Below are 22,880 nucleotides of genomic sequence, written 5' to 3' on the forward strand. Positions count from 1 at the left end.
GCCTCCTGGTGGCACTATAACAGGGAAACAGGCCCATGTGAAGAATTTGGGGCAGATCCAGGGAGTGTGTGTGCACAGTTTCGCTGCGATCAAGCCAACGGTGCCGGAGATTAGCTGTTCACAGACGGAAGGACGGACAGACACACAGACACACAGACACAAGGACGGACGGACGGACGGACAGACGGACAGGGTGCAAAACATAATCTCGGCCATGCCTTTCGGCCTGGCGGAGACAACAAAAGCAATGCAATCACACTAACAGAAATAGGCTTTCCAATAAATCAGTATGCCATGCATGTAATGAAATGCTTCCTTGGTTGAAATCAAAGTTTGCACTTTTCAACTGCACAGTATTTCTGCTTGAAGCTTTTAGTTCATAATCTCAAAATGGAAAATATTTTAACGCAAAACGTAGAATGGTTTTGACTTAATCAGACTGATGAGTATTGGTATGGAAAAAGCCAATTATGGTAAATGAACACAAGAGGGCAACATCATTATCCCCTTAAAAACATGAGATAGTTTTGATTTACCTTTGAGATTTCTGTTCAGAATCACAAAGATTTAAACTCCCGTCAAAGCATGCTTGGATGACTAACCCTGCTCCCACTGCAATCCCTGACCGCCCCACCCCGCTACCCCTTCGTGGTCTGATCACCACCCTGACTGAACATGAGCAGCAGAGCCCTGGATTACACCTTGTTCCAAATGGAGATGGACGGCCTGTGGTCTCCGCTCCACAGTATGTCCACTCTGCACCAGCTGGGCAGGTCAATGAGCAGGTCAGTGATAGGCTTGCCAGTTACTACCTGGAGGTGTGGTGCAAGCAATGGCTTGTTCCTGATTGGACAACATCCAATGCGTCGCCTTGCACCGACCCTCTCAGACGCTTTAAAAAATTCCGCCGTGGCAACTTCAAATGCCGACTCCATGCTCCTGCCAGACGTCAACGTGTCTCAAGCTCGTTTGAGCCCATCCGCCCTGTTGCTTTTAGGTAAACGGTACCCCATGCCCAGTTTGTGAATCCATGCCAGGAAGATGCCCATGTGTGTGTGTGTGAGTGTTCAGGAACATCACATGGCAGTGCACTGTCATGTTTCTATCACTGTGTGCCAACAAAGATAACAGAAGAAAGTAGACGTGTTTCTATTCATTAAAGCTGGTATTCACATGTATATTTCTAATGTTCTTTGGCATTGGCACCATGATGGTTTAGAGACAGTTGTGCATTCACGTGGCCTCATATCATTGGCTTTGCATGCTCAGAGGCTACAATGATGAATGTTCAAACTAGATCACATTGGAGATTTGTGTTTATGGTAACTAAACTGTTAATGAATGTGAATATTAAAGGAATGACTTAAAGGTGTTATAGACAACATTCAGCCGCTGAATGTCTTGATTATGCTACACATCACAACAACTATGTTGCATAAGGTGTCTTTGTCTATAGGGCAGCTCTCATGCAGTTTGCATAATTGTAAGGTTGTGCCTGCCTCTAAGCGTCTCTTTAGGGAAATAAGTACCTTCCCCAATGAAAATGGAAATAACATGGATAAACAAAACAATCATTTTGGATCCCACCAAATGATTTAAATAATTATTTCACAATTTTAAAAGCTATGTAGATTTGTTAACTTATTTTAAAAATATTATTATTATTCATCTACATAAAAGTGTTCAATCAATATCACCTTTTAGACCTGGAAAGCCTATACGTTGTTGTTATAACCTTTCAATGCAGGAAAGCATCTGTGTCATTTTAGTTTTTGCTATAGATATAGCTACATGATTTTATTTCTATGTTTTGACTACAAAGTTTGAGTTTTTCAGAAAACTTCTCCCTTTCTGTTTTTAACATTCCATTCTCTCTCTCTCTCCCTCTCTCTCTCTCTCTCTCTCTCTCTCTCTCTCTCTCTCTCTCTCTCTCTCGTTATGTCTTGAACCTTCCTAACATTCGTGCACTATTATGCTTTAAATGTTTACACCTCTAACACGTTGTTGTTTTTCTTTTTCTTTCTTCCCTCTCATCCTCCTCCTCTGCTTGCTGTTGTTCCCAGCTGTCTTCCATCTCTCAGAGAACTCTCTACCAACCGTAGCTTAGACAACCTGGACTGCATCACCGGGTCAGGGTCGTCCTTCCCACACTGGGACGATGACGACCTCAGTCAGGCCTGCAGCACCTTGGGCAGGAGAAGCTGCATGGAACAGGTCAGAGCCTATGTACTGTGTCAAATGTTGTGACGCTGCAATGTCCTGTGTGGGATTTGAATCCCGCAAGAGAGACCACATATATACCACTTTTTCAAGATGGAATCCCCACTTGGCCAGGGAAAATATTTTGCTTTTGAGATTGAGGCAGTACTATTTGTCAACCAGTACCGTATCCGAACCTGACACCAGAGTCAAAACTTCTCAGTGGAAGAGTAGGGAGACCACTTCTAACCACTGCAGAATGATGTATTAGTTACATACAGATCGGTTAAAATAATGTTTTATTCTTTAAAATAAGTTCCTGAATGCAGCTGTAACCAGAATGGACCACATGAGTCAATGTTGTTACATTTGTAAACTCTCCGATTTGCAAATGGATAAATGAACACTGAGGATTTTACTGTGTATTTATTTGTGGCTTGATTATATCCCAAAATGTAATCTGGCTGAACTCTTGTGCTCGTCTGTCTCTCTCACTTATAATTAACAAGTTAGGATTGTTAGGATTGTGTTTGACATCACTTAGCTCCAAGAAGACTTTCCACTTCTAAATTATTCCAAGTCGTTTCCAAGAACTCTTTCCTCTGCCTTGAGCTGCCAAGCCCTGTTCCTCCTGTAAGAAGTAGCATTTCACAGATACCGCAGCAGCAGCTCAACTGAAATGAATGAAAATTATCTCCCATTGAAAAAGAAAAAAAGTAGAAAATTCCATTTTCCATTTGCCATACCTCGTTAATATCCTGGGCCTGGGAGTGTAATACTAAATGACAGTGCTTCTTTCAGGTCCAATTCATCCACTGACATAAGAGCTTTTACCTCTCCACTGACAAGGTCACTGTCTCAAATGATGAGCAATGTGCTGCACTGACTCCCATCTCTTTAAGCACGCTTGTCAAATGAAGCATCGAAAGCTATTAGCGTAGGATTTGTACTCAATCTCTGGTAGTTTATTACATTCTAAGAATTCTGAGTGGAAGGTCTATTTGAAGAGATATGATTATGTGGTTACCCACTGGCATCCCTACTTTGGCCATGTCATAGAGTACAGAGATCCTGACGTCACTCGTTCATCCCCTGGTTCGTAAAGTAATTTCTCTATGGAGAATAACATTGGGTCATCTTAGAATCGTCTCATATAAGAATTGTGGTCCAAAAATAAACAAACTGTCTCGGCGATATTGTCAGGGAGGAGGCTCTGTATCGTTTTTATGATAGTCAGTCCCTCATATTTGATACAGTCTGTTTCTGGCGAAAGTTTAACTAATTCGGCGGAAGTAACATTAGCGTTTTCTCACCGTCAGTTGATGCTTCATATCCATAAGAGTCAAACCGCTGGGATCATTTCTTTATTTTTGGAACACAGTTCTTTTTTGACGCGATATTAAAGACGTCTATGGGAATTCAGAATGGGGTGGAAAACCGCGAACCAGGTAGGATGTGTAAATTACGTCAGACTTCGGTGCTCTATTGTAGTTAAAAATAGCAGATCTACAAGCTCTGAGGCTTTGTAGATTGGATTTTTTTTTTTTAAACAATTTTAATAGGGTAAGTGTTGAATACAGGACATTACCAACAACAGAGGCTATATCAAGTACTATACTTCTGTTATACCTTTGTGACATGACTTGTGTAATACTCGACTTGATTATTAATCAATTGATAATTCAATCAAAGTCATTCTTGCTTTGATGTGTTCATTTTTAAACTGTGTTAAGCCTTTGTGTTTACTAACTACCTGTCCCCCCCCCCCCCCCAGCTGAGGGACCTAGAGATGAGCCATCACCAGCTGAGAGAAATGGAGATGAGCCATCAATTTGAGGACCGCAGCTCAGAGTCCACGTTCAGAGACTCCCGCTCGCAGTCCCAGGACAACCCGGAGCCTCCGGACCTGCCCATGCCGACGTGCTTCCGCTCCCGCAGCCACAGCTACCTGCGGGCCATTCAAGCCGGCTGCTCACAGGACGACGACACGGCGTCCATGGACTCCGAGTCGCCTCCGCCGACTGCCACTACCGTCCGCACCTACAGCGCCAGCACCGGTGAGTGACTGGAAAATACATGTACAGTCAGTCAGAGCATGTTGTTGTGGGACAAATCCCAGCTTTCACATGCTCAGCAACTACTGCACAGTCAGCCATGTGTCCTGAAGACAGGAAATCGATTAAATAGGTAGGAAAATAAAGGTGGCTAATTCTTGAATGTGAAACGAGACGCAACCGTGATGGTGCACAAATTACCTTAATATTAAAGCCATTCTCTAAACATGATCTGTGTACAAAATTCTAAATATGAATAAAAAACAAAAGTTCAACTACAGTAGCAAAAGCTTTTTTCCACAGTGGGAGTACAAGCTAGATCTAATGTGGATAAAAGTGATTACTATTACTATTTCATTATTCATTAAACATCCATAACTTGTAATTCTTATACCCGTCACGTGGGTCAAGTTGTTTTTATTTCATTTTACTATCATATTTTGATAGAAACCCACGCTCACTTAGACTTAAGTCCGACTCCTCCTGGGTGGGACACAAGTCCTCTAGAATGCACACACCAGCATTTTGGCTCTTTTGCCCACACTAGACAACCTTTCTGCCCCATGGAAGACTTGGAAAGAACAGTTCAGCTCTTACCTGATAACCACTGGCTTGGACAAAGCCCCGAAGGAGCAACAACTTGCAATTTGTCTTCAGCGTTTGGTGACAGACAAACTACTCATCTTCCCCCCGCTCCCAGGTAACAACATTGTTCTGGGCTAACATGCTTTTAGGGGAAGAAATAACTTCAGGGACTGAACCATAGCAAAAACTACTGTTGTGCAAACCCTTTAAAACTTTGCTCTGCTCAAGTGCACTTAAGTTATTAAAACATTTTTCCAGTTTTTTTTTTTTTGTAAACTACTCAGTTTCTTAAAAACAAAAAATAGGCCTAATATCAGTGGGTCTAAAGATCCTTTCACAAAATAATATCGTATGATTTGATATGCAAGATGTGTATTTCTCCTTGGGAATTTGACACAGTAAAATGTTATGAATTGAGCCTTTAAAGTTACAGAACAAAGGCCGTATTTACCCTGTTTACCTGTCTGTAGGTCCTTCTCTACACCCTAAAATTCATTAAATAGATTATTGAAATTAACAACAAAAAATATAGGCAAGATATAGCCAACATCATTGTATAAAGGCACCTAAGGAACGACCTATCCCATGCCATCCACCACGGCTTATAAACTCAGATGGAGCGCTTGCTGTGCCTGACTTGTTTTCCATTAGTGTGTGTGTGTGTGTGTGTGTGTGTGTGTGTGTGTGTGTGTGTGTGTGTGTGTGTGTGTGTGTGTGTGTGTGTGTGTGTGTGTGTGTGTGTGTGTGTGTGTGTGTGTGTGTGTGTGTGTGTGTGTGTGTGTGTGTGTGTGTGCGTGCGTGCGTGCGTGCGCGTGTGCGTGTGTGTGTGTGTGCGCGCGCGTGCGTGCATGCGTGCGTGTGTGTGTACTGCTCTATCTACAACTAATGAGTAATGAGTTATTTGTAATTAGCCTCATTCTCTTATTAGGAAATGTTATATTCACAATTGTACATTTTGTAACCAAAAACATATTTGAACGGGAAGTGAAGCAATATATTAAAACCATTTCAATCTCTAAACACACCAAAGCTATTCACGGGTCTGGTGTAATAAATAGAAATTTTAAAAAAATAGAACAAATGGGCGTTTCCATAGAAGGGGTAACATGTTCCTACCTCCATGTGGCCACACAGCGGCGCTGTTGACCAAAGAGCTTTAAAACAAAGGGCACCAGCGTTGCCATGTCCGTTTATTATAAGCGACTTTGGGCTTGTTTTTCTGTAATGTCGCTTGTAGTTGCAGGTATTGCGTTTTTTTGGGCTTGTTTCTAAAGTGTAGGTAGTTGCTTACGTTGGGCTGTTGTCTAATGTTGTTTAAACCAGTGTTTCTCAAACATTGTCATGGCAATTTGTTAAAATGTTCAATAAAACATTAAAAATGTTTCACTTTTTTTCAATCTTTTTTTTTCTGAAAATAGCAGATTTGCAACCCTAACCCTAACCCTTGGAGATCGTATATTTTTAAATATCCTACGCTCATGTGGCTTAGCCCCTAGTCGCTTCTTTTGGGCTTGTTTTCATAGACCTAGTTGCTTATTTCTCTCGCAAAACCTGGCAACGCCGAAAGGGCACCCAGACGCAGCTTTTCATGCCCCCTACAGACCACACAGACGCGGCCGTGGTTCAGATCATCATCCATCAATCTGATCCAACTGTGCAGTTTTTGAGATTTTCTTTCTTGTTATCTGTCTCATCTCATCCCGCTGGGTAAGTGTTTTATGTCAGTTAAAACAGGTTTGCAATAGAAATGAGTAAATGTTTCTTTTTGATGCCCTTATAATCGCAATTCAACCTAATAACAACCAAATAACCGAGTTAACTGAGTTTTAGTCTACTTGTCTTTGAGTCACTGACTCAAAGACAAGTGATACCTGTCGATCTAAAAAAAAAAAAAGATGTGTCCTACTTTTTCCACATAGTCCAACGTCAGTCCAGAATAAAAACTTTTTAGTAAAAGTACAAAAGTATTGGAATCAAAATGTACTTAAAGTACCAAAATTAGTTCATGCATCTTTTGAAAATAGCAGGGCATTTTGAGCTTGTAGATCTGCTATTTTCAAATGGCCAAAATGTATATTTAGGGCTGAAGTAGTTACTGTATGTTTTGTAATAATAATCAAAATCTACAAAGTAACTATATAGTTACTAAAGTTTTCAAATAATTGTAGTGAAGTAAAAGTACAATATTTGCCTCTGAGATGTGGTGGAGTAGAAGTAAAAGTATAGAAAATTGGAAATACTCCAATAAAGTAAAAAAGACCTCAAAATTGTACTTATGTACAGTACTTGAGTAAATGTACTTAGTTACTTTACACCACTGGGCATATAGCAAAGTGATGAGAAGACAAGTGATGGTGCGTTTTTGCTGCATTTCTGATTCTTGCTTATAATAAAATGCATGAGGATACATTTTAAAGCATGTTTTTGTTGTTGCTGATCGTTACTTATGGTTCACTAGGGATCATTCTGTTTATTGCTGTGTCTGACTTTCTGTCCCTGGCCACACATTCAGAGGCATCTGCATTTAGTAGGATTAAAGGGATAGTTCACCCCCAAAATGACATTTTTTTTCCTAGCATTGCTCACCCCATGGAGACTTGAATTCATGGAAATGATTTTGTTTTTGTCACATTCCTAAGCTAATAATTTGATGACCAATTATTGGCTTAGGAATGTGACAAAAACAAAAAAATCTCCATGAATTCAAGGCTTCACGGGGTGTGTAATTGATAGAAAATAAGTAATTCTTTGGGTGAACTATCCCTTTAATATTTGTCTCCGCCAGGCCAAAAACGTGGCCGAGACTATGTTTTCACCCAATAATAGAATAGCAGAGCACAGAATTATATTAACCGTGAGAACCCTATCTTGTGGGTTCTAGTGGAGTAGGTCCAATATTTCATCTTTAATGGATTTTCTGTTCATATCAAAGAAATTCAGACCATTGTCAATCCTACCCACGCGACTGTCAGCAAGGGTAAAATACGACACCAGCAGTCCAAATGAAGTAAGGGAGTCATTTCCACCAATGAGCTCATAGTGTGACACTGTTGTTTGGGTGTTAATCTAATAGGCCTAGTGCTTAACTGCAATATCAGCTGTGGTCCATGTGACAGCCTCATATCCCACAAATACTTGGTATGATGATGTCTATATTCCATTAGAACAGCATTTTAAAACTCAACAACAACACATATATCCCAGTGCACAGTATCTGACCAAACTCCTACCCCATGCACTTGAACTTTTCTTTCACTAACCTCACTCAAGTTGTACTTCCTGTTTGAAGCAAGTCTTGTTACCTCGATTTAAAATACCAACAAACTTTAAAGGTTGTGTTGGAAACTGGCTAGTCAGCAATGGCATGGTCGTCCTTGAAACAATGACACGGCCATTGGATTTGTTTTCTTTGTTACTTTCTTGGACAAATACAGACAGGGTTAGGGGGTTCACTGGGACAGATTTGGACAGCCAGTGGGGCTATGGTGGGCAAAGCAAACACATCCAGGCCAAATCCCTTATAATTAAGTTCTGTGTGGAGATTACCAGTTGAATGACATGAGTAGATGGTAGGTCCAAACTGGTGTATAATGGTGTGTCCATTTCTTCTCTCTTTTGTCCACAACTTAATTTATTTATTATAGCATTTGTTAAAGTGAATTTGTTCATATAGTTTATGTACTAGTGTCACATTATCTGTTCCGCTGTAAATGAATATGATTATTGCTGAGAATGAGCTGTTTTCTGAACGATTTCAAAATGAAATCTCAGACATAAACACACATTTCAACTAACAGCTTAAAGCAGCTTTTCCATCCAACTAGAATATTGGTTGCTTTCTGTTTCTAGGCTACGTTATTCTCCAGAGTCCCGACAACTTTATAGTCTTGTTGTTAACTTAATTTATTTATCATAACAGCCAGCAGATTTAATGAAAAATCTATATACTGCATAATTGCAAATATCCATTTCATTTATTTGAATTGAAGCATGTTGCAGCGCACAGCCATGTAACCCTACCTCATTGAAGATCATTTTCCCCCCATACGCCGCGTGTGCGTGCGTGCGTGCGTGCGTGTGTGCCAGACCGGTTTATTTGTTAATGACATCCGTATCTGCAATTATGCAGCCGATGTGTCCTGAATGATGTTGTTGTTTTTTACCACTTTCAGCCGGTGTCCCTGTTTTGGCCATGCCATTATATTATTTATTGATTTATTTGCAGAAAAAGTTAAGAAACATGATTTCCCCCTGCCACCAAATTAGGTACACATGGTCTCAGGAGTCACGCCGCTTTTTGATATTCCACAGCTTCACTGAGTCCTGACAGCTGCCTGCAGCACACAACTTATACAGCCCTAGGTAGGCTAACCCAGCCTGGCGGGTTAGCCTATGTGCTAGTTCTGTCTTTTTCTATGCTCTGATGCACAGCACAACTTGTACTGTGAAATGAACAGGTTGAGCAGTCAGTGGTTGCCAGTAATTCTTTGCGACCATTATCGCATCCGAACCAGTAATAGTTTGTCCTGCCCTGAAAACACATTGTGCAATAGGTTGTGCATTGGACAACGGTGCCACTGTCCAGATGGCACCATGACAAGCAGTGCCCACTCAAGATTCTGCTCAGCAGAACAGTTCTGCACAAAGCGCCCGGTTGTTGCCGTTGTAAAATTCCCCGAAGGATAAGCGAGAGCAGCTAGTCATTCCTGTTTTAATAGGATTTAAGGGGTTTGTCGGCACATGCCAACAGCTCACAGTCTGAGTGGCATTGAGAGGTAGCAGTATTTAGTGGCTGCGTGTCCGTTCGTAAAGCCCTTAAATGTGGTGCAGATGGGTCTTCAGGCTTAGGAAAAGCTTTGACAGTATGGAAATCTTTGTCGGTTCATTCACATATTCAAGTGCATAATTATTGCGTGCTTGGCACAGCTGTGTGTGTCATGATGGGTTTGTAAAAGCAGACAAATATAGGAAACAGTTTGAATTGTGCTGATGCTTACTCTTCTCCCGGCCGTCTTTAGAAAACATCACATGTAATGGGCCAAGTTCATTGCATGTTCTGGCTTTTTTTTTATCACAGAACAGCCAGACTCTGTTGGCTATAACCTTGTCTGACCCCAATAATGTAACCAGCCGTAACACTTTATCTGCTGTGTAATATCAGAGACAGATGTCACGTGTGAATTTATAGCCTGTTTTTTTATGAGTAAAGCAGATTTGTGGTATTTCCACCCAAGGGTAAATTGTGCTCAGAATGAAGAAACCCACGATGACAGCACAAGAACCACAAGGCAAGGCAGATAGATATAAAAGCTTTTGTAGCCTGTGTCTGTATATAGGCTATGTCATTACTAGACCACTATGCAACTTGAGCTGCATTTCTTCAATATGTTTATGAATTCCTTCAAATGATCTATTATTGTGCACTGTTAAAGGCCTGACTGTAGTGTTCTGTTGGTCAGACAAAACCTAAATGGGTAACACTTTACTTGTAACACTTTACGTAATTAATGCTTAATTAATGATGAACTCATACATTAACTTTTCATTAATTCATCATTAATTGCTGGTCCTCACCATTAACTGATGGTGAACTTGGTCTCTGAATGACCACCAGACCCTCTCCTCGCTACTCCTACCCGCCTATGAGCATTCATCCTGGGCATAAAAGGGGAGCTATGGAATAACGTCCTTAACTAATGATATATTACACTTGGTTAAGTCGTAGTGACTTCACTATTAGTTAATGGTGAGGACCAGGAATTAATGATGAGTTCATCATTAATTCATCATTAATTGATGTATCAGTTCATCCTTAGTTAAGTGTTAATTACATGTATGAATTTGCCACCTCAAGTAAAGTGTTACCGGATTGCAGCAAAGTTTTCACACTGAGAGAATTGGCGGTAGCTTGAACTAACATTGAACTATATAGATTGTTATTATAATGGTTTATATCAGCAAAGCTAACAAAGCCACAGACGATATAAACTTCCAGGCCTATAATTCAGTACGTGACATCGCTACTTGATGGTGCGACAGTGGAATTTAAGGTTAATAGATCAACAGCAAGCCCTGCACTCACATGAGTTTTACATGAGGTGACCGTGAGATCATTTAAACATTGGTTGTATAGTGTGGCTTGAACTGAACAACAAGCCTTTTGTTTGAGTGTTTTCTCAACAAGCTCGTATGTTTGCTGCTAGGCTTTTCCAAAGCCACCAGCGACATCAGCGACCAGATTTGTCACAACAAACAGATTCAATTAAACAAAATCAGTAATAGACCTTCACTAAATTCATACAGGACCTCACAGGGTCAGGACAAGTCAGGGCTGTACAACAGCTTAAAATGCCATTATGCAAAATGCCATTATGTAAATATTCTCTTCACTAAAGGTGAAACATTTAGGAAGCTGCCTCAGGAAAGCTACTGGCTCTGTTCTGTGGTCTTATAATGGATTCTGATGAGCTTTCCAACTATTATGTGTCTGTGGTGTCAAGTTGGAGCTCAGGGATAACAACCACCGGGTTTGCAATGAGTTGAACTGTTTTGTTTACATTGGAAGTGTTCATTAACCAGCATCACACATAAAATATCCATGGTGGATTTATAGCAGACACCAGAGTCTGTTGACATTCAGTTACAGACGAATCCTTGGGTGACACTTTCAATTGCTTTCGTGTAAACTACCTGCATGGTGATCTGTGTGCATTGGCCCTGATGCCATAGGTTTGTGTAATCGTTTAGGAAAAGGAAGCCAAGTAATAAGATGGTGGTATAGGTGCACCCGTTGAACTACCCTTCGCACACTTCTAACCTCACCACTCCATTGCTGTACATTGTTTGATAATAATGTAATGGCTGAGCTGGTACTCACAAACCACTTCTACAAATGACTTCACAAAGGCTCTTTCTCAGCACATTCTGTGATGCAGTCCAGACTGTGTAAGAGGGCACCGTTGTCATCAACACAGACAGCCGAGATTGTTCATAGATAAGAGGGAGAGAGTATAGAGTAAACGAGTGGACTGAACATTTCAGGCACTGTGCTCTGTTACTGTACTGTGGTACAGCTAAGTGGTTTAATGTACTGCAACACGCACGGGCCAGTGCCATAAGTGACTGTTCAATTGACTCTGGCATTTTATGAGCTGTAAATGTCTGCTTTTATGTTATATGCAAATCTTAAAACTCGATATATGGTGCATGAAAACCTTCCATTGTGCTGGGCTTGGCTTTACATTTTTAACCCCTTACATAATAATATGCCAACATGTGAGCATAATGCCAAGCAGTGTTGAAATTGTGCCACACAATCAAGGCAGTTCCTGCTATTACCGACTAACTGGATCTTCTTTCTAATTCGTTCAAAGGGTGCTATAATATGAAATGAGTATCATTTCACTTTCCCACAACTAAAGTAACAGAACCTGTTATATATACAGTATACAGTTGAGTATTAAATCTGCTTTGTTCACATTTCTTTGTGCTTAACTCTTTCAATCCGGGAACACATCTCTGTAATTTTAGGTTTCTTTTGGCTATTTTTAAAAATTGTTTACATTTGTGCAAATCTTTAAAGCGAACATTTGTACAATATTTTGTTCCAGGGACCACCAGGAGCAAAGATTAGAGTTACAAATGTTTGTTTAAAAATATATATATATTCAAAGATTTGCACACATTTTCATGATTTTTCAAAAATAGCAGATGTAGATTGAATGGGTTAAAGTGTGATTTTGCGACCTCTTTTGCCTGAAGCAACAGATAAAGATGATTGCCAATATTTCAGACTGAGGCCTAAATCACTACAGTAATACCACCCCCATGGTTCTAACTTAGTTCAACATTGCTTCAAAGGTGCTGAAATTGCAGAAGTGTCATACAGAGCACCTCTTATTCCACCATAGTGAGATGTCTGTCTGTCTTCCCACGCTGTGCAGTGAAGGAGCACATTATTGCTCTTTCTCCCTCTCTTCATGGTTCCTCTCCTCCATCCCCTCCTGTCTGGGGATCTGGCTTGTCTAGTAGTGTAGACAGCATTGGTTCTCAAACTTTTTCCATGTGAAGGACCCCCAGAAGGATACATAATTGGCTGCGGACCCCCATCTCATATTCTGTTCCAGGAACCCCCAGAAGAAAAGATTTGAGTTAAACATGTTCGATTTAAAATATAGATATTCAAAGATTTGCACACATTTTCACGATTTTTCAAAAATAGCAGATCTACAAGCTTGTAGCGTGGCACTCGGTGCCACGCTATGAGCTTGTAGATCTGCTATTTTTGAATAGCCCAAAGTATAACATATGGCTAAAGTGGTTAAAATGATTGTGACGCTAATTTGTAACTAATTGTAAACAATTTAGCTGGACCAAAAAATATCACTTACCCTACCTTTAAAAGTTATCAATACAAATCTTAGTGTTTTGCCAATTATTTGGGGGCCCACTTGCAATATCCTCACGGCCCGTGGCCCACAGAGTTTACAGTGGTGTGAATTTATTAAAGGGCCTCTTCAGCTTCTCAGCCACAGTATGTCCTGTGATGGGAACCATGCTCCATGACCCCAGTGATCAGATGGGCATCTGAACTTGTTCACATCAAATTGCATCACATCAAATTGCATTACAGAGTTCATCACCTGACTCTCTCTCTCTGTGTGTGTGTGTGTGTGTGTGTGTGTGTGTGTGTGTGTGTGTGTGTGTGTGTGTGTGTGTGTGTGTGTGTGTGTGTGTGTGTGTGTGTGTGTGTGCGGGTGTGTGCGGGTGTGTGTGTGTGTGTGTGTGTGTGTGCGCGCGCGTGTGTGCGTGCGTGCGTGCGTGCGTGCGTGTGCGTGTGTGTGTGTGTGTGTGTGCGCGTGTATACCACATGTGTGCAACAGTATTCTCACTGTTCTTGCCTAATTACATTTTCCACTTCACAGGATGCGTTCCTGCTTGTGTTGAAGCTTTCATGCAGGAATATCTCTAGAGTATTGGGGTGTGAATGATACAGCATGTTTGCTTGGGAATCGCTGAGACAACATACCAGTAAAGTGTGAGAACAGTGAACGATAACCGCTAAGCAGCGAGCGAAGCTCGAAGCCCCCCCCCCCCTTTGTACCACTTTTTGCACGTACCTGGAACAAACTTCAAAGCTTAAAAAGCTTCTAGAATGGACTCATCGCTGAGGCAATTGCAGAACTCGATTATAATCAGATTGTATAAATCTTTTTGGTACATTTGCCTTTGTTGGAAGTGAGGAGGGCTCTCCCTCATTGCTATTTAAAATAAAGTTTTAAATACAAGTTGAATTAATCAATTAATGATGTATTTCACTGATTCAATCTTCTGTGTCTAGGTAATTGGTTTGTTGAAACTTTGAAAGTACTACACATATAAATCCTCAGTTATTCTGAAGAGCGCACAAATGGAACCAAATGGACCCTTACGGGTCCTTTTGGTTCCATTTGTACACTCTTCAGAGCTAAATCAACAATGGCAATTTTACTGTGTATCTCTTAACTTATACTCTGCCACTATCTTTCTCTTTTTCTTATTCCTTGCCCCCGCTCCGCCCCTCCCCTCCCCACTTCATCTTCAGTCTCCACATGCATAACCACGTGTAAAAAGGCCGCCCCTCCTCCCGTGCCGCCCCGCACCACGTCCAAGCCCTACATCTCGGTGACGGTGCAGAGCAGCACCGAGTCGAGCCAGGACAACTACCTGGACCAGCAGGACCGCCGCTCGGAGGTCAACAGCCAGTCCAGCCACGCCCGCAGCAACTCCTCCGACAGCCTCGACAGCACCCGTGCCAACAGCCTGGCCCGCCCCCCGCACATCAAAGCCGCTCCCATCGCCTCGCCCCGAGAGCACCACATCTCCACCAGCGCCGCCGCCACCAACACCTCCAACGCTTCCACCGACACGGGCGATTCTGTAGTCCAGCATGAGCCCGTGAAGACAGGAGGGAACAGAGGGAATCACGTGCCAGAGGCACCCTTAGTGGTCCCGGTACCCAGGAGGAAGCTTTCTTCTATTGGAATACAGGTTCGTAACAGGTGCTCCGGCCGGCCACAGGTGTGGTTTTATTGGGATACATTCACACTATAGGTGCCTTTAAAAAACGAAACAAAATAACAAAAGGCACAGCCTTTTTACATTAAACCCTATAAGAAATGACCAAAAGGCGACTGCGTAGTGGCCACTTTTACAAGGCGCTGGTCAGAGTGCATTTTCCTATACCAGGGGTTCCCAAATCTTTCAGCTTGGGACCCAAAATATACATTTGGTATCTACCTGTACCTACTTAAGCATTATTTAATAGTGAAAATAGCTGCTCTACAAGCTCACAACGTGACGTGAGCTTGTAGATCTCCTATTTTCACTATTTCTTAAACTTATTTTATTTTTATTTATTATATATTTTTTTATTCTTTGGAAAAATCCTTTACATTTTTATTTTTATTTTTTTAATTTTTTAAAACAATAATTTTATCGCAACCCATAAAAACGGGTCCGTGACCGAAAAATGGGTCCTGACCCAGTGTTTGGGAAACACTACTCTATAATATTCCCCGCTGTCAGCCACGGAGGCATCCACAACAGACTACCACCAGCGTCCCTCCTCCTAACAAACGGTATATTAAACATTTTATCACCTAATATAATTACTCCATATTCACTGTATTCATTGTGGAGTGGTAGTTTCTTAAAGACAGACCAAGAGTACAAAAATACCAAAAGTTTATTTATATGTACAGTAAAACCAGTGCAAATTCTTACTTTGCTTTCCACTATGCACACCTACAAATAAGTAGATACCACTAACATCGCCGATGGACCAGCTGCTCTGCACTGCTCCATACCGAGAAAGGCAGCATTCATGCCCGCCAGGGGAGCAGTGACAGCCAGCGAGCAAACACAGACAAGTCGTGTTCGTCTGACAGATTGTCTATAAAAGATCGATACATTTTAGCCAAGAAATATGCTATGCAGTTGCTCAGTCACATCAACTTCATTTCACATCAACTAGGTTTAAACTTAAGTATTCAGTACTTTCCATACAGTTATATTGGAGTTTATTCATGTTGATCACATGATATCTCCACCCCTTCTTTTTTCATATTCAGCAGAAAAGACACTGTAAGCACTGGTGGACAGTAACGAAGTACATTTACTTGAGTACTGTACTTTGTACTTTTGTCTTTCTAGGAAAGGAAAAAGTACATTATGAAATAAGCGCTTAAGCCTTATTTATTTATAATATATTGAAAATAGCAGATCAACAAGACTCAAGTTCTCTCGAATATTTTCTCATTTCTGAGTTTGGGGTGTGTACATACTGTATTTCACAATTACATCGATGCTTAAGTCACATTACATCAACGCAGAAGAATCCAATGCTTAATGTGATATAAGCGTTAATCACCTTCCTTCTTTAGTGACCTAGAATCCCCAAAAGTGGGATAATATATTTTAATAATCTGTGTTTTGTTGGTTATGTTTCACTGGTTCACATAAAGTCCCTTAATGTGCTCATAAACTATTGAGCATTAGGGCAAACGTACTCCTATCATTAGATCTGGATGAGAGAAACACGCTGTAGTCTAGAGGGCATAGAATGCATATTCATCATTTTCCTCAACCATAACCTTCCCCTGTGAATGTGTTGAAATAACAGCCCTTTTTATGCTTTTTCCAAATCTTGCACATTGACAGATCTTTTGCTCAAGGCTGATATTAGCATTGGGCTGGGTAACCATTAATCATGATATTTTAAGGACAAGCCATGCACAGAATTGAGAAACAATGTACGTTTCGATCCTTCTTACTTGAGATTTTTCCACATCCAGATTAACCATCTGGAAAATTAAAAACCCCAAATAATATTCCTTATGCTTGCCTGATGCTTGCGCGCATACTGCCTAAGGTCAGCAGTATGCGTGTGAGTTTTCACATAAAAAAGGTTTTGTGAGGTAAAAGGTAGGTTAAGTGATTTCTTTTTTATATTTTTGTTAAAATAAGTGTTAAATAGCTCTGTATTCTGATAGAAATAATTGCTATAGAGTGTTTGTTCAGTAGCAGGGGTCTCCTTGTCTCTCCAGATCTTTAGTAAACAGAAAATAAGGTTGTGATATCAATGTTATCCAATCAGGAGAAAAAACTCATTCAGGATAGAGGATAAGCAACTGAAATGGGAAGTAATGACACAAAGTAAGGAGCAGACCAAATTGAATCTGGAACACTATAAAACTGCAGCTGATAAATGTGTACTCTCTCCCGATTGACTGAAATTGGCAACCCACCTGAAAATGAATTTTCTGTTTATTAAAGAGCTGTAGAGACAGGGAGACCCCTGTTACTGAATAAACACTCTATAGCAATGATTACTATCAGAATATAGAGCTATTTAACATGTAACAAAAAAAACGTTTTGTTTTAACCAAAGAAAAATCACATACCTTAACTTTAACAGGTTGTATAATGACATGATAATACAATGAAATAAGGTTCATCAATCAAATAACCAGACTTTTGTATTTTCTTCTGAGACCTGCTGATAACCATGTTGCCATGATGCCAAACCATTGCTTTGTGATTTGCTGTTAGGTTGACTGTATTCAAGAGGTTCCACGAGAGGAGACTCCGCCATTGGCCAGATTTCAGTCAATTGGAGTACAAGTGGAGGACGGCTGGCAGTAAGTCCTCTTCCTGACCCGGTCACCGCATGTCATCGTTTCCTGCGAGGAAGCCATATTTTAGTCTCACTGACTGCTTAGACTTTTTTTTTTTCTCGCCTCACAAGGCCATTTATAAACGTGACAACATACCCCCAAACCCCCAAATTACGACAGTCTTAATATCTGTGCACATTCAGCTCAGTCTGAGCTGTTTTAACTCAGTCTTTAGCCCCTCTTAAGGGCCGTTCATACTGAGCACTATAACTATAACTATAAAAATATAGTTTTAAAAATGTGTGTTTTAAGTCAATTGAAGTCGAGTTCAGAAACCCGCCTACCAGTGACATCATTGATGGGGAATCCAAGCTATAATAGAAATGGCAGGCTTTCTATTCTTGGAAAGTTAGCATACTATAATGGAAACTATTGTTCTCGCGTTAATAAAAAATTAAATTAAAAAAATGTAATGAAAAAAATCTGCAAAACGATGATGTCACTGGTAGGCGGGTTTCTGAAGTGTCCACCTCCTATGAGACACAGAACGAGTAGGAGTCTTTTTTTACCATTTTATCATGAGCATTAGTGAGGACCAATTATATGAAGATAGGTTGAAAATGGGTGAAGTCGTCCTTTAAGAGCTGTTTATTACTGCAATCCGGACATTACAATACATTTCAATGAACATTATATTGTTTGGTTTGTCTGTCTGTTTGTCTGTTTTCTTTTTATTTACTATTCTTTGTACTATTTGTTCATATACTCTGTTTTCGTTTCATTTACTATTCTTTCTACTATATGTTCATATACTTATTTCTGCTATGTCTTGTTTTGTCTTTGTCTTTTTGTTTTGTTATGTCCTTGGTGGGGGAATAATATGCCGAATACAGTACAATGCACGTATGTATGTTTATTGTCTGTTACACATGGGAAATATAAATAAAGTGTTTAATATATAAAAAAATAAATGTAGCGTCCCTATTCTAGGCATATCATAATGCGCGAATATTCCTCGAAAATAGGCAAACGTCAGGCAAAAATAGCTGATCTACAAGCTCACAATGTGTTGTGATGCCTTGTGAGCTTGTAGATTAGCTATTTTTATTGCATAGCCTACATTGCTTATATTATTAGGGTATGCCCCCTGGTGGAAATTTGTAGTACCTTTCTACTTAGTCATTGCAATCTACATTGAATTTCCATGATGTTTTGAATGGCAGGAAGTTGTGGCGTGCTGCAGTCAACCACCCGTCCACATTTTCTTACATTTGCCTGCAGGGATTTTATCAGCTGCTTTGAATCTGAAATTGCAATTTAATATTCAACATGATTTTGTCTGTCCTCGGTTTGTATTTTACACAGTTTTATGCTCTGTGGGCCTTCTCCCTTTACTTTGTCTGTGATAGCTTGGCTATGCAGTCCCAAAACTTCTCTTATCTTCTGCCATTACATCTACAAGCTCGCTTCTTGTGTATTAGCAATTTTTTGGCAAAGAGACTTGGTGTAGACAGAAAAAGTGGTCGAAATACTACTTTTTCTGTGGACCCGAAATACTCGGGTCCATTTTACTATTAGAGGGTTAAGTGGGGAAACTCTCTTAGTAAGGATTCCTCCCTGCCAAGCGTTGATTTTTCTGTCCAGGTGCAACCTGATACTAGTCAAATGATGAACAGTGAGTATAATGGCCTTTATTTAAAACAGTAGTGTACATCATTATTGTGATTACTGAGAACAGGAAAGAAAATGTGTGTGTGTGTGTGTGTGTGTGTGTGTGTGTGTGTGTGTGTGTGTGTGTGTGTGTGTGTGTGTGTGTGTGTGTGTGTGTGTGTGTGTGTGTGTGTGTGTGTGTGTGTGTGGTCACATGAATGTTACGGGGGGACAACAGAGTGTGAAGGAGCGTTGCCCTGGTGTAATACCAATTTCTCAAGTGGTTTCTCCTGCCTAAGCCCTCAATCAGATCAAAAGCTCATTATAAAATGATTATAATTACTGTTTGACCATCAACTACAAATTCCTCAGCACCACCTGTAATAAACAAAGTCTTCAAGACTTTGTTTATTACACGTTCTCATTCATCCTCGACAATGGAATGTCAACAACACGATCGCAAAGGGCAGACAGCGGTCACAGTTCTGGCATGTTGCAGTCAGCTGGCCCTTCCCTGGCTTTCAATTCTCCAGCCATGGCCTTTTTTGCAGTCATTTTATGAAGATAAGAAGGCATACTACAAGAGATAGGATATCTGCTGCTTCTGGTTTGAGTGCACCATCCTACACAAAGCAATTTTGGCCGTGTCTGATCAATAACCATCTTCTGTTTAGTTATACACGTATTGATCAACAGAAGATAAAGTGGTTCAGTGAGTGTTTTGCTCATCGGAGTAGAAAAAGGCTGCTTTTGTTGTATACATGCAATCATGATTTTCCATACATATATAGTGTGGATCTAATGTCTTTTTGGTTGAATTTGTTTGGAATTAGAACGTATTAGGTGCTCTTACAACTCGTGTTTCTTGTTATATGTTATGACATCAATAACATACACAACATCAAGTCACTAGAGTCTACTGTTATTGGATTCAAGTTTCTCCTCTGAAGGTTTACGACATTCTACTGATGTAATCTTTAAAATTGAGTCTGACCCCAACTGTTTCTTTATCAGACTCAACCGTTCCAGTAGCATGGCCTCGAAGCAGGAAACAGAGTCCGTGTCGGACACGTCGATCGTCTCCCTCTCCGGTTCCAGCCACGGCAAGCCCGCCGAGAAGAAGGTCATGGTCAACAGTGCCAGCCAGTCCATGAGCTCTCCCCCGCGACAGGACTCCTTGGACAACGGAGAAGGCAACGGCGACGCCTCGTCACCTCCTGCACTCAGACAGATCCTCAACCGCTCCACCACGCGGAGCAGCTCCTCGTCTTTCTCCGAGAGCCTGGACCCGGCGCTGGACCCCTCGTCCCTGCCGCCCCCGGACCCCTGGCTGGATACCGCCAACGGGAGCAACGGCAATGCCCCCCTGAGCGGAGGAGGCGGGACTCTTTGTCGGAGAGACGGCCATTGGTTCCTGAAGCTGCTGCAGGCGGAGACGGGCCGCATGGAGGGCTGGTGCCAACAGATGGAGCAGGAGACCACCGACAATCAGCTCTCTGAAGAGGGTAAGACGCATCTCATTGTCTCCCTTAGCAATATACCGGCTCTTTGAGATGTATGGTATAGTGATTATCCCCCAGTGTGCCAGGGCCCACTGGGGGATCGTGAGGATACTGCAAGTTGGACAACTAATTAGCAAAACATTACGGTTTCAATGATAATAAAACATTAGTATTAAGAAACGTTACGTAAACAAACAAAAAAACTTTAAAACCTTAAAAAATGTGTTTTCATTGTTATATCGATAAAAAGGAAGTTACGGTGTACTATGTTAGTTCCATTGATCCAAGCCGGAACACAATCAATTGATAGATCATTAAAATAAACATGCTCTAGCCCAGACCGCTGGCGTAGTGGTCCGGGGGCTCCTAGGCTACAAGGTAGCCTGACAGCGCGTCGCGGGTTCGAGTCCCGATCCCGACGGCCATTGCTGCGTGTCACTCCCCATCTCTCTCGCCCCATTTCCTGTCAGTTTACTGTCCTATCAATAATAAAGGCATAAAAGACACATAAATCTTAAAAATAATTATAATAAACATGCTCTGAAAATGCGTCCAGCCCACCCATCCAGCCACTTAACACGGAAAGCCATTCGACTGCCGTGTTAAGTGGTGAGATGTCCAATCTTTGCTCAAAATGTGATACATGATATTCCTTGGCTCGGAAACGCCTGCATTTGAGCCAAATCTACTATCATTTCATTAATGAAACTAGAAAGGCTGCTCAGTGGAGCACATATCCCTGCCAAGCCGGGGGGCCTATCCAGACTGAAGATGTCAGTTTTGCCCAAATATGGAGTTCCACATGGCTTCAGACTGGCCTCTAAATTCAACCCATTATAACCTGGAGCAGTGTTTCTCAAAGTGGGGTCCAGGGACCCTCAGGGTTCCTTGACGGGGTTCCAAATGGACCCTTACTGGACTGTAGCTATGAGAGTGTAGAGACGGAACCAAATGGACCCTTATGGGTCGAGTTCGTTCCCTCGAGTTTGTTCGAGGGAACGAACTCGAGGAAGTGACGAGTTCGTTCCCGTTCACCAAAAAAGAACGACTCACCTGCGAATGACCCAACACTATTCTTTGGCCTGCTGGCATTGTAAACTACATGTGTTTACATATATAATATATAATATTTGGTGCAATGATTTGCAAGATTAGCCACAAACACACAAAACATAGCCTCCACCACCCCTGGTGATGTCCTTTCTAAAGAACCCCAGCATCCTTAGCCTCCACCTCTGCCAAGAATTGTCAGTGCCTGGCCTGGCTGCATGGTTCAGAGTCTAGATATATAGATTTCATGCCTTTAATGCTCTTTCCAACATCATACAGAATTGACTGATGAGACAGTAATACCTGGGGTTACTGCACAACCAAGCCTGTAATTCCCAGAATTACACTAATCTATTTTGGAACTGATTCAACCTCCAGATTAGATTAGCGCTTCAACATCAGCCTGACAGAATACAGCAACACACACACACACACACACACACACACACACACACACACACACACACACACACACACACACACACACACACACACACACACACACACACACACACACACACACACACACACACACACACACACACACACACACACACACACACACACACACACACACACACACACACACACACACACACACACACACACACACACACACACACTACATGCGTACGTACAGATGCCTGACTGTGTACAGATGCGTATACATCTGTCAGTATATTTGTGTGTGCATGTGTCTGAATATTCAGAATGTATGCATGCTTTGTGTATTAATGGGTGTTGTTGTGGCAAAAGAAGGTCAACGTCAAATCTGTCCAAAACCATAGTAACATTTGGTTTGACTGCTTCGTAATCACATACAGCCATACTGTAACTTTATAATTGAGTGATCAGAATTGGCTACCAATTTCGTCAAGACTGACTGAGCAGGATGTTTGTCCTAGTTGTATTACTGTACAGCAAATGATGACATAGCATTCATACTGTACAGCAGATGACATACTGTAAACACAGACTAACTGAGGGCTGGATGATCTATATAGGCTTAGAGATGCCTTTAAAGAGATTAAACCTGTCCGAAAACACACTAATCCTCTTCCAGCCCATGAAGTCGAGAAAAAAAAGGCTTTGCAAGGCAAACATATCTGTGTCTGGACAACCAGGCGTTTCCGCTAGATTAAGATTGAAATGTTCATTTATGTAGTATTAATATGAGCTAATCT

General features: G+C 41.2%; 1 protein-coding gene across 1 annotated transcript in view; it reads left to right on the top strand.

Moving 5' to 3' along the window:
* dlgap4b (discs, large homolog-associated protein 4b) overlaps positions 1 to 22,880 on the top strand; it is a gene marked incomplete at its 3' end in the record, with an annotated part of 34,383 nt that overhangs the window by 5,503 nt on the left and 6,000 nt on the right. Inside the window, exons 4-9 of the mRNA XM_084063121.1 lie at positions 2,064 to 2,214; positions 3,974 to 4,256; positions 4,801 to 4,953; positions 14,422 to 14,867; positions 17,430 to 17,518; positions 20,159 to 20,649. Of these exons, the coding sequence (XP_083919247.1) occupies positions 2,064 to 2,214; positions 3,974 to 4,256; positions 4,801 to 4,953; positions 14,422 to 14,867; positions 17,430 to 17,518; positions 20,159 to 20,649 (1,613 nt within the window). The remainder of the gene's footprint in view (positions 1 to 2,063; positions 2,215 to 3,973; positions 4,257 to 4,800; positions 4,954 to 14,421; positions 14,868 to 17,429; positions 17,519 to 20,158; positions 20,650 to 22,880) is intronic.

Source organism: Gymnoscopelus microlampas, assembly GCF_963454915.1.
Source record: "Gymnoscopelus microlampas genome assembly, chromosome: 7".
NCBI classification, from domain to species: domain Eukaryota; kingdom Metazoa; phylum Chordata; class Actinopteri; order Myctophiformes; family Myctophidae; genus Gymnoscopelus; species Gymnoscopelus microlampas.